At 39.1% G+C, this 13,212-nt stretch overlaps 1 protein-coding gene across 9 annotated transcripts in view; it reads left to right on the forward strand.

The window, feature by feature from the left end:
• The window catches only part of RhoBTB (Rho-related BTB domain containing), a 591,168-nt gene that overhangs the window by 496,648 nt on the left and 81,308 nt on the right, over window positions 1–13,212 (forward strand). For 8 of the 9 annotated variants that reach the window (XM_067156992.2, XM_067156979.2, XM_067156998.2 and 5 more), the window contains 2 exons: window positions 8,216–8,307; window positions 10,949–11,081. In XM_067156992.2, coding sequence (XP_067013093.1) covers window positions 8,216–8,307; window positions 10,949–11,081 — 225 coding nt within the window. The remainder of the gene's footprint in view (window positions 1–8,215; window positions 8,308–10,948; window positions 11,082–13,212) is intronic. The other variant, XM_067157020.2, reaches the window with a different exon arrangement.

A 13,212-nucleotide genomic window follows, 5' to 3' on the forward strand; every position in this document is an offset into this window, starting at 1 on the left:
TTGACCCCCTGTTGGCTGATGGGCAGTCTTCATATGGAATAACACCTTTGACATGAGTACAAAGTTGACACCAGGTCTTAATTTCTCGTTTCCTCAAATATCCCCGTATTTCAACAGATTTTTGGTCATCATCAAATCTTTGTCGTGAATGCCTAGTTCTTCCAAACATTAAAATTTTTCTACGCTTAGATCCCTGGCTGCAATGATTTACTCATTTTGAGACTTTTCTAAAATTTGACATGTATCGAATTGCTGAATTAAGGCTTCCCATTGAGTTTTGAAGATCCAAAGCCCTTTTACGTTCTGTGATAAATGAATCATTGCATCTGGGGTGTCAGTCAGCAATTGTAAAATTTCCTTGACTGTGCTCTTTATAATTTTTTTCAAAGCTACGAGAAGTTGTTGATATTCTGAAAGCAATAAATTAATGAAGGGAAAATACATTGATTATGGACATAAACTGTTCTGGCTTCAGGAGCGGACTGCTGACTAGCTGATAACATTAAGTTCTTGCACTATTCTCTCTTCATTGAAAACCAACCTCTCTGAAAAATTGACTCCAAGATATGTAATGATCTCAGATTTGTCAATGGAATGAATTGCAGGATCTGAATTATCTCATTTTATAACATAGCCTTCTCACTTCTCTTTTTTGTACTCGTTTGGATTATTGTCTGTTACTACAGCTTAGTTTATGCTATGGATGTTCCATTGGGATTTTCTGCTGTTTCTCTTTGAGAAGAATATATTTCTTTCAACATATAGCAACATATAAGGGCTACCGGTAACGTATGGGAAATAACGTCATTGCAGGAATTACCAATTAGGCCTGCAGAGGAACTTAGTACTAACACTAGCAGGCCTGATAGTGAAGCCTCGATGGCTGATTCATGCGTGACTCATAAAAGATTAATTACGTCGTACGTCACCAAAAATGTTTCAACTGCCCAAAAGAAATTAAATGATGGTGACTGATTATTAATTACCTGGTAGAAAGACAGTTTCAAGTGTGATGATTCCTGCACTCTACCATCAACAGTTTTCTTTAATAAGGGACACGGTAACCAATAAAGCAGAGAGTGTGTGCATAACAACAGGTTTGTAGACATTGTTAGTTACCGTATTACATTGCCATGACAGTGCATTACATTATGAAGGATTTTTCCTTCAAAACCATTTTACTGAAGTGTTCTAGTTTTTCCAGAAGCAATACATCTGTTGTGTTAGGAAACAAAAACATACTGACTTGAAACTAAATGACAAAGTGAATTTTGCCATTTCTGATAATGCTAGTAATATAAGAAATGCATTTGAGGAAGTTCTGAAGTGAAAACACTACAACTCTTTTTGCTCACAAATTGAATTTGACCATCGAGGGTTCTCTTCAGGAAATGCAAGTCACCACTGAGAAAATCAAACAAATTGTCAATTACTTCAAGAGAAGTTCGCTAGCAAACAAAAAACTATGAAGTACCAGACATCAAGTGGAAATGCCCTAAATGCTTTTCCCAAGATGTCATGACACAATGGAATTCAACTTTCTATATGATACATTGATGTTGAACTCGAAGAAGCGATCAGGGTCATTATTGCTCTCTTAGATAAACATCTGCCCATAATAACTGGAGAAGAGTGTCAAGCTTGTCATCAACTTTCCAATGTGCTAACTCTGTTTGCAGAAGTAACTAATTTGCTGAGTGGAGAAGCATATATGACTGGTAGTTCTGCCTAAAGGATATTTGCAAAAACACTTGGCCAATGAGGCAAGTACACGAAAGTGAAAGTGATGCTGGTGGTGTGAACATGGGAAGCCACGGAACCAACTAGAGGGGAAGAATATTCTGGATGTGGTGCCGGTAAAACCAGATGAGCTCTATAGAGAAACCGAACTAATAGATGGTATTAGTGATCACGAAGCTGTTTTTGTCGTAGTTAAAAATAAATGTGAAAGAAAGGAAGGTATTCCAATGAGGACTATTAGGCAGTACCATATGACTGATAAAACAGGCATGAGGGAGTTATAAAAAAGTAATTATGATCGGTGGAAAACAGTGAATAAAAATGTAAACAGACTCTGGGATGGGTTTAAAGCAATTGTTGAGTAATGTAAAAATAGGTTTGTACCTTTAAAGGTGGTAAGGAATGGTAAAGGTCCACTATATTATAACAGAGCAGTACAGAGAATAAGAAGGAGGTGCAGGTTGGAAAGAAAAAGAAATGGCTGTGGAAGTATGGAGGAATTGAAGGAACTTACTAGGAAATTGAATCTAGCAAAGAAGTCAGCTAAGGATAACATGATGGCAAGCATAATGGACAGTCGTACAATTTTAGTGAAAAATGAAAGAGTATGTATAGGTACTTTAAGGCAGAAACAGGTTCCAAGAAGGACATTCCAGGAATCATTAATGAACAAGGGGAGTGTGTATGCGAGGATCTTCAAAAGGCAGAAGTATTCAGTCACTAGTATGTAAAGATTGTTGGTTATAAGGATAATGTCCAGATGGAGGAGGTGACTAATACTAAAGAAGTATTAAAATTTACCTATGATAACAATGACATTTACAGTAAGATACAAAAATTGAAAACTAGAAAAGCGGCTGGAATTGATAAGGTTTGTGGGGATATACTAAAGGCAATGGGTTGGAGTATAGTACCATATCCAAAGTACTTATCTGGTTATTGTTTGCATGGAGCAACTATACCAAATGAATGGAGAGTTGCTATAGTAGCCCCTGTGTATAAAGGAAAAGTTGATATGCATAAAGCTGAAAATTATAGGCCAGTCAGTTTGACATGCATTGCATGTAAGGTTTGGGAAAGCATTCTTTCTGATTATATTAGACATGTTTACAAAATTAATAACTGATTTGATAGAAGGCAGTTTGGGTTTAGGAAAGGTTATTCCACTGAAGCTCCTCTTGTAGGATTCCAGCAAGATATAGCAGATATCCTGGATTCAGGAGGTCAAATGGACTGTATCACAATTGACCTATTTAAGGCATTTGATAAGATAGATCATGAGGGACTACTGGCAATTCAGTGCAATTGGACTAGAAAAAAGAGTGACTGAATGGGTGACTATATTTCTAGAAAATAGAACTCGGAGAATTAGAGTAGGCGGAGCTTTATCTGTCCCCGTAACAATTAAGAGGACCTTTATGTTTTCTTGTATAAATCAATGATATGTGTAAAGAAGTGGAATCTGAGATAAGGCTTTTTGCAGATGATGCTATTCGGTATAGAGTAATAAATAAGTTACAAGATTGTGAGAAATTGCAAAATGACCTTGATAATGTTGTGAGATGGACAATAGGAAATAGTATGATGATAAACGGGGTTAAAAGTCTGGTTGTGAGTTTCACAAATACGAAAAGTCCGCTCAGTTTTAATTACTGCGTTGATGGGGTGAAAGTTCCTTTTGGGGATCATTGTAAGTACCTTAGGTGTTAATATAAGGAAAGTTCTTCATTGGGGTAATCACATGAAATATGATTGTAAATAAAGGGTACAGATCTCTGCACATGGTTATGAGGGTATTTAGGGGTTGTAGTAAGGATGTAAATGAGAGTGCATATAAGTCTCTGGTAAGACCCCAACTAGAGTATAGTTCCAGTGTATGGGACGTTCACCAGAATTACTTGATTCAAGAACTGGAAAAAATCCAAGGAAAAGCAGCTCAATTTGTTCAGGGTGATTTCCGACAAAAGAGTAGCGTTACAAAAATGTTGCAAAGTTTTGGCTGGGAAAACTTGGGAGAAAGGAGACGAGCTGCTCAAATAAGTGGTATGTTCTGAGGTGTCATTGGGGAGATGGTGAGGAGCGACATCAGTAGACGATTAAGTTTGAGTGGTGTCTCTAAAAGTAGGAGAGATCACAATATGAAGATAAAGCTGGAATTCAAGAGGGCAAATTGGGGCAAATATTCATTTATAGAAAGGGGAGTTAGGGATTGAAATAACTTGCCAAGGGAGATGTTCAATACATTTCCAATTTCTTTGCAATCATTTAAGAAAAGGCTAGCAAAACAACAGATAGGGCATCTGTCACATGGGCCACTGCCCTAAATGCAGATCAGTAGTGATTGATTGATTGATTGATTGATTGATTGATGGATGGATGGATGGATGGACGGACGGACGGACGGACGGGCCGACCGACCGACCGACCGACCGACCGACCTTGCAGCTGTAGGTAATGTCAAAAAGAGGGTGCATAATTTAGGAGTGGATCTAATAAAGAGGATCACCCAGACCAGTGAGAAAGGGAACAGTGACATTCAGGCCTCACTTGCATCCACACCTGGTACACTTCAGCCCTCTTGTCCAATAAGCACTTGTAGCATTTTCAACGTTATTAGAGATAAATGTCCTCACACCATACTTCTGCCACAAGCCATCAAGGAAGTGGATTTGTATTTGAAAGTTGTCATTTAACCTTGTGTAAATGAAGCAGGAAAATCTAATTGCCCCTTTGACTGGTGGAAAAATCATCAACATGTGTACCCCAATTTAGCACAAATATTCAGAGAAATATGCAACATAGTTGCCACATCAACTGGGCTGAGTGGCTCAGACAGTTGAGGGGTTGCTCTTTTCACCCCAACTTGGCAGGTTCGATTCTGGCTTAGTCTGGTGGTGCTCAAATACATCAGCCTCATGTTGGTAGATCTACTCGCACGTAAAAGAACTCCTGTGGGACAAAATTCTGGCAGCTCAGCATCTCAGAAATCCGTCAAATAGTAGTTAGTGGGATGTAAGAACAATAACATTATTAAAGTATTATTCTTAGTGGCCACATCAGTGTCATGTGAAAGACTTTTTTCCCCTGAACTGGACTTGTTAATGAAAGGAGAACAAGATTGTCATCAAGAAAGTTTGAAATGTTGATGATCCGCAATTTAAATATGAAGCATTAGTGCTTAAGTATTTTTCATAGTGGTTATCATGTGAACAAAATAAGGAAATGCAGCATAGTGATCACATCGTTGCCATGTGAAAGACTATTTTCCCAAATTGGATTGATAAATTAATGACAAGAACAAAGCTGTCACAAAAAAAGGCCAAAATGTTAAATGTTCCTTAATGTAAATATCAATATTTTTTTTTGTAATATTGGGCATCTTATGAATACTCTCATATTATTTTGGTATATATTTCTCTTATCATAACAGACATGAAAGTAGCAAGAATGATTGCTGGTACAAACAGGTGGGAACAATGGCAGGAAGGTACTCGGAATGAAGAGATAAAGGCTAATTTAGGATTGAACTCGATGGATGAAGCTGTACACATAAACCGGCTTCGGTGGTGGGGTCATGTAAGGCGAATGAAGGAGGATAGGCTACCTAGGAGAATAATGGACTCTGTTATGGAGGGTAAGAGAAGTAGATGTAGACCAAGACGACGATGGTTAGACTCAATTGTAACGATTTAAAGGTAAGAGGTATAGAACTAAATGAGGCCACAACACTAGTTGCAAATCGAGGATTGTGGCGACGTTTAGTAAATTCACAGAGGCTTGTAGACTGAACGTTGAAAGGCATAACAGTCTATAATGATAATGTATGTATGTATGTATGTATGTATGTATGTATGTATGTATGTATGTATGTATGTATGTATGTATGTATGTTTCTCTTATCAATAAAATTCTGTAACTACTATTTCATACAATAGTGCTTGTTGAACAATAATCCTATAATTATGCTATATGATGAAAATTTACTCTGGATAACACTGCTGTAGATACTTCAATAATAACGGATTAGTTAACAACAACTCTGGGTGTGTGAAACCGTACTGGTGAGCAGACCGCCGTGATCACAAAACACAAAAATGTCAATTGATAACCTAATGATAAATAAATGTCTTTGAAGTTCGTATATTACATGGACTATATTCTTTGCCTAAAAGAGGAGTCGTCACTCATCTTACCATTCTTCCCGTGTATCCCTCATATAGGTATTTTGTCAACCGTCAGCTTGTTCTGTCTGTCTAGACGAGTCAAGTTAGAATGAAAGGTGGTGAAAGATCCCCTTTTCTATCTCATAGCTCTCTTGTGCATTTGACTCACTCGACTCACTCATCTTTCACTGAGACCTGTCATGAACGAATGACCTATTGTCTTCAACCTGTTAGTGAAAACATTTATTTTATCGGTAAATCTGCTTCTGCTGTACTGATGCTAGTTACTGCTGCCATAGAGTTCTATTGTGACAGATTTTATAAGCTGTTGTTTTCAAACTGTTTGAGAAAATGGTTGGTTTTAACAAACAAACAGTTTGTTGGAGTTTTCCTAAAACAGCAGAAATGACCACCACCAAGTAGACTTGCCCTTTAAGTAATACAGGGTGAGCAACATAAAGCGGAACCAGTCCCGCAACCCTGCATTGCAGACTGCATACAGGAGGTGCGTGCGTGGCAGCAAGTCCACAGTAAATCCACCACCACCACCACCACCACCACCACCACCACCACCACCACCACCACCACCACCAAATTGACTGTATCACAGAATTTGATGCAGTGAGAATTGAATCTAATTTCACAGTTAAAGGTGCGTTTTCCAAGGTGCGACAGCAGTCGCCACCTCTGTGCATGCGCAGTTTGAATTTGGTCTGCGACACATGCCAATGGCGTCTTCAGCCGCCACACATGCAGTGAGCAGTGCTGACGACCCCAGTCGCTGCAACAGTAGATAAAAGTAGCTGCTGTGTAGTAGTTAATTATTGACTTTGGGTACGATGTTGAAGCAACGAAAAGTCAAGGGAGTGTTTAGTCACTCACATGATATAGCTCTATGCCACTTAGTTTCTGAGCATAAATGTGTGTGCAATTTTCATGTCTATTATGACCATAGATTTACTGATTGTTATGTCTTGCTGTAAAGACATTTACAATTTATTCACCTGAGCTTAACACTGTTAAATTTCCATACCTGAGAGTGAGTGCAAGTTTCTCAGCTGGGTTGATGGGCTTCTTGTACTAATTGCACAGGGTTTTCAAAATTTCCCTTTTTATAAGTTCCAGGATATAACTAAACTGACTTAACATTCAGTCTAAAATATTTCCTGAACTTTGTCTCATTGCAATTTATTGAAATTCAACAATATTGAATAAGGTGGATACGAATTTTAATAAATTGTAATCTTGGTTCAATACGGACGAATAATGAAATTTATATACTTAACTTTGTCTCATTGGGTTAAAAGGTAGCTGTTAAATGTTATAGCATACTTCCTCTTCATAGGATTCAGTTATACTGTTGACTTTCCTTCTTTTTGCCGAGGTACCACATTGACATTATTTCACCATCTTCTTCTTCCATTAAAATGTCAAGGAAGTCCTCCCACTAATGAAATCACCTGTGCTCTCGTCCAGTTATGACGGACTGGACTGCACGACTAGCGGCTGGAGTCGTGTCTTAGAAAATACCCCACATGCCTGCCATCAGCGTATATGGCGATCCCAGTCGTGAGGCTCTAACTGCCGTGGCGGATACTGTCGCACCTTGAAAAATGCACCTTAACAGTTACGACAAGTGGATTAAATAGAGATTATCATATAGAGTAGGTTTGATTCATGTACCCTTGTAGTTTTACTGTTTGGTATGACTCGTAGTGTCATTAATGTGTTGTTTGTATTCCGAGAAGGTTGGACCACAAGAGGTGTGTACGAGATCTGCCTGCGTGAGATTGAAATATTGGCGCATATCCTTGGCCACTGCCAGTTTAGCTTATTGCTTAGAAAGTATTATCATACAATATGAGGCCAAATTGCTAACACTTTCTGTTATGAAGCCTAGGAGGTTTGTGAGGAAGTTCATTGCCTGGTTTCAGGAGGAAGTACAAAAACATCCGATGTTCTAGCTGTTAAGCTACAAGACATGAATCTCAAGAAACAATCTACTTACTTGCCAGTTTCCTTGTACATCAAACAAAAATATCGAGTGGAATCTGTCACAATTATGATTTATTAGTGGGTGCATGAGGAACTGTACCAAACACTGATAGTTGATAACTGGAGGAACTTTTAATTAAAGGACCTATCAGTGATTGCTGAGGAAGCAATAAGAGGGCCAGCATTCCTTCTGAGAAATCTTGATGCCCAGTCATTTGTTTAACTATGCTGTGTCTTGTGGCTGTCCCATTGGGGGCTAGTTTCTGTAGTACACCTTAGTTTTTCTCATTGCTCTAATCATCCTTCTTCTTTCTTAGGTAAGTACCTTTGGTGAGGCAACTGTGGGGGATTTCAATGATGACACGGAGTATTTGATTCGTCAGTCTGACAATTATTTCAAACCATCAAGGTGAGTTTTTCCCTTCATATATTTTTCAAATTGAGAATGTCCTGTTTGGTTTTCTATAATAAATGTAATTAATACTAAGAAATAAAATTTTTCAGTACCGGTATCCTGTATGATCATTTATTATGAATGGAATTAATACTAAGAAATAAAATTTACTAGTCAACCTTTCTATTAATACAAGATTTTAAATGAAAATTGGTTTATTGGGATGGGTCAGATTGGAAGTTTCATTGTAGCAATGACAGCTTTGTCTCTATGTTACCACAAGCCAATATGAACATTGATTTCTTGACTGAACTAGATATGATTATGTTACAAGATGCAGTTAAAATGAAATTAGACTAGACCAACAAAATTGTTAACATCTAACTTAATATCTGGCCATTTAAAAAGTGATTTTACTGATTGTTACATCTCAGATACTCCCTAGAAGTGTATGTTTCTAACAGCACCAATCACATGTTGTGCTGTGGTGTGGTTGTTCTCATTAGTGTTGAAATGCTGCCCTTTGAGCTTCAATTTTATCTGTGGAAAGGAAGTGTGGTCACAAGGGGTTAAGTGTGATTATTATCTTGGATGCAGGATGGTGTTTATTGCCAAAACCACTTGGGTTTTGTAAGCTGCACAGCAGTGATATGGTGCAGGATACCTGTCATATCACAGTTGTGATCTGTTATAGCAGAAGTTTTCATACAGGCACTTCCAGGTAGCATAGTTAATTGACTTAATCCCTTACTGTCAGTATACTGTTCATTCATCCTAGACTTGAGTTCACTTGCAGTAGAGTAGGGCCAAGTCAGTTTCCCGCCACTCCTCTACCAGCCAACATTTCATCTAATGACCAGCCAACAGTTCATCTAATTAAGTTCTGATAACTCCTAAATCACTTAACTTTGGAGGCCTCATGGGATCTGGTATTTAAATATGACTACATCATTGACTTTATTGCCTAGGACATATACATTTCCTAAACAGAACTGTTTTGATGTTGAAATGAAAAAAACAGTTGATGTGCTTTTTGTTGCACTTCTGACTTGCCTTGCCTTCTTGAGTCTCGTAGATTGTTTGGCTCTGCAGTTTGGGTGACCACTGCTTGGTTATTGTTCGAAAGGCAATTGTCACCCCCATGTGATGATCTGCAACTTGATGGTTGATCCTGATTGGCTTGTTCATGAGAACAGTCATAGATCTTGATACAGGTGTCATGAAAGACAAGGGGTGGGGATCAGTTTACCAGTGATATATATTGATCAACTGTGTTGATTTCCTGAAATGTTACAAAATTTTCAGTACTTTTATGTAATTTGTTTAACAAGTTCAGGAAAATAATTGTACATAGTTGCCCGGACTTATTGTTGTTCAGTCGTTTCTGGAACAAGAGTGTCCTTCAGAATACTGAATTCCATCTGTGATATTTCCTTACTTCATATGAGACAGTTAAACTCTATGGACACTCTTTTAAATAATATTACAAACATTAAATATATACGTTGTTCTTTTCCATGTGACTGGAACTTTTTCTTTTAAGCACGGTCCAACTGTGCCAGAATTCAATCCTGCTGCCTTGAGCACATGATGCAAGTTCCTAACCAAGTGCACTATGCGCCCAGCTTCAGTTTTCTTTATCTTGCCTAAAATAAGATTCTGAAAATCACTGTTGCTTTTTAAATTTGATTTTTTGAATATTGTTTAATTATTGAAGATGTTCTCTAGCCAACCAAATTTTTAATTTTAATTACAACTGAATTGAATTTCTTCAGCTTATCCCAGTTATTTCTGGGGTTGCTGGAACCACCCAGGGTCATTTTCGTTTTGGCTGTGGGGACTTAATACCAGATACCCTTCTGATACCACATGATTCTTGAGACGAAAATCTCGACTCAGAATCAACCGGAATTTGAACCTTAGCCCTAGAACCTTTAGAATTCATGTCTAAAGCATTGGACTTCTCATTGTGAACATTCAGGATTGCAAGATGGTTTAGGCGCTTAGAAGTCATTGTTGACCTTGGTTTTTCTTAGTCTTCTGAGACTTGAAAATCACCTTTCTACTATAGAAGTTGATGTAGGGATTGTCTGTAGGAGTTAACTGAACTTCAACAACTCTGGAAGTATGGTCTTCATTCTCTTAATTGTCTAGTTTTGCAGGGATCTGGCCTCTAACCAAATACTTTTCGGGAAAGACGAAAGGATCTGGGGTCTATAGAGTTGGAGTCCCTGGTCTATAATCATCAACTGCAGTTGGAATTTCTTTTCATAGAGAGTTCTTATTTCCTTCAAATAATGAAATCTTAAAATGCCAGTGAGAAGCCTGTCGTCATTGTCTAGGAGTCACTTGTACATCTTTATCCCAGCTCTTTGCCCTCCTCACTTATAGCTGGTCATCTGAGATTCTTCTGTTTCAGGTATAAGGCATTGAGTATAAGTAGATTGCTTCATAGACAGAAATTAAAAAGTGTGGCTGTTTGTACGATGTAAATGTAGACCTGCTTATGTTGAGACCGGCTCCATAGTTCTAATTTTATTGATGGTTTCATAAATAGATAATTCCAGGTTATTGGTAATAATGTATATGGTTGATGCCTGTGAGTTTTCTGCTGGTATCCTCTAAATGCACGTGTTAATGATTCTTTCTTTTTCAGAGTATGGGAACAATTGAAGAGGCGTTCCAGTTGCCAGGTGCTGAGTACAGACACCAACAAACGACTCGGGATGTCTCGGGAATTGAACCATCCTGCCTTCCAGGCGATTCGCGTTGAGCAGGTACTATTGTATGTATGTAAATTTAACAAAAAACTTTTCAGTCTCTCAAACACACTGCAATTTTGATATAAATTATAAGACTATAAACATACCTGTAAAAATACACACTGCATCCGGGAGATAGTAGGTTCGAATCCCACTATCGGCAGCCCTGAAGATGGTTTTCTGTGGTTTCCCATTTTCACACCAGGCAAATGCTGGGGCTGTACCTTAATTAAGGCCACGGCTGCTTCCTTCCAACTCCTAGGCCTTTCCTATCCCATCATCGCCATAAGACCTATCTGTGTCGGTGCGACTTAAAGCCCCTAGCAAAAAAAGAATACACACTATTATACAAAGAATGAGATGTTTCGTTCTACAAGAACATCCTCAGATTTCATCAAATGACTTAAAACATGCTTATATATGTACACTATTGTTTTCGTTTGTAAACTTGTCAGTGATAGAGAGTTTAGTGATAATATGAACCAATATTGACAAAAAATAAATGTGCAAGTATTAATATAATGAAAAACTTCTGTACTTACCTAGACTGCCGATGCTAAGTCCATTGTCACCAAACACTATTTCAGGACTGTGGTCATGGAGAGGCAAATGGAAAGTTTTGGGTATAGCACACTGCTCGCGGAGAGGGGAGGGGAAGCATGGGAGAGGGGCATGTGGAGCATTGTGGATCTCTCCTATTTGATGTTAAAATCTAGTATACTGTACCATGGAGAGGGGAGGGGAAAATAGGGCAGAGCGAGTGGAGCACTGTGGAACCTTCTTTCAACACTGGAGATGGGATAGATAGATAGATAGATAGATAAGAAATGGGTGAGCCCTGTCTTCGCAGAGCTCCACACGTAGGTCTATGAAGACCCTTTGTGCCCCTTAAATGGGTTTGCCTAGTCCAGCCCTAGTGCTCCTATAAAGGATACCAGTGTCCGGATATTGGCATTCCTGATGTCTTCCAGGCTCACAAAATGTGAGCCAAGGTATCGATGTCTAGTGCTAGCAAGAGTATCGCACTGACATAACACATGCGCAGAGGTCTCCTCCTCCTTACCGCATCTTCTACACATCGGATCCTGGGTGATTTTCATGATGTGTAGGTGTCTCTGTAAGGTATTGTGGCCTGTTAACAGTCCAACTACCATTCTCATTCTGGTCCTATTCAAATTCATTAGGACCTTTTTATAACTTTGGCTAGGCCCTTTGATAAGTTCACGTGCCTGCCTTGCTATAGTTAACCTCTTCCAAATATCTAAGTGAGACTGGTTTGTCCACTGGGATATTACCAGTCTCACGCTTCGGAGTGACACTCCCAGGAAGGGCTCTGGTCCTGTGAAAGAACCTTTTGAGCCTTGTTTTGCTAGTTTGTCAGCTTCTTCATTTCCACTGATACCTGTGTGCCCAGGGACCCATAATAGGGTAACTAAGCTGAATTCACACAGCTGATCTAACATCCTTTGGCATTCCCATACCAGTTTTGATGTTGTTTTAACTGCACATAGTGCTTTTAGCGCTGCCTGGCTATCACTACAAATAGTGATGCATCTTCTGTGTCCAGGCATATTCCATATATATACAGCACAAGCTAGTATTGCATATACTTCAGCCTCGAAAACAGTAGCATATTTACCCATAGGAAGGGAGAGCCTTGTCTTAGGCCCCCAGACCCCGGCGCCTGTGCCCGTCTCCGTCCGCGAGCCATCTGTGTACCATGTACAGCCCCCAGACTTAAGATGGGCCCCAGCATCCACAGCCCACTCCTCCCTTGTGGGTATCACCACTGTAAATTTATAATTCAAATTAAAGCTAGGCTTCATCAGATCCCCGATCATCATTGTCATAGGGCAAGTCTGGTGAAGCCTTGTAAGAATAGAGGCATGACCTCTATTCGGGTTTTTGAAGGACCATCCTCCGAGTGACCAGAGGCGATAGGCACTCATTCCCGCAATTACCTTAACATATAAATGTAAGGGGGGGGGGGAACCTAGGATGGCCTCCATTGCACATAATGGTGTAGTATCCAGTGCCCCTGTTATTCCTAGACACGCAAGTCTTTGGACACTGTTTAACTTGGTGGTCACAGTTTTACTCTCCGAACCTGGCCACCAGACTAAAGATGCATAGGTGATCGTGGGCTGTACAATAGAGA

The sequence above is a fragment of the Anabrus simplex genome, chromosome 1 (assembly GCF_040414725.1).
Source record: "Anabrus simplex isolate iqAnaSimp1 chromosome 1, ASM4041472v1, whole genome shotgun sequence".
NCBI classification, from domain to species: Eukaryota; Metazoa; Arthropoda; class Insecta; order Orthoptera; family Tettigoniidae; genus Anabrus; species Anabrus simplex.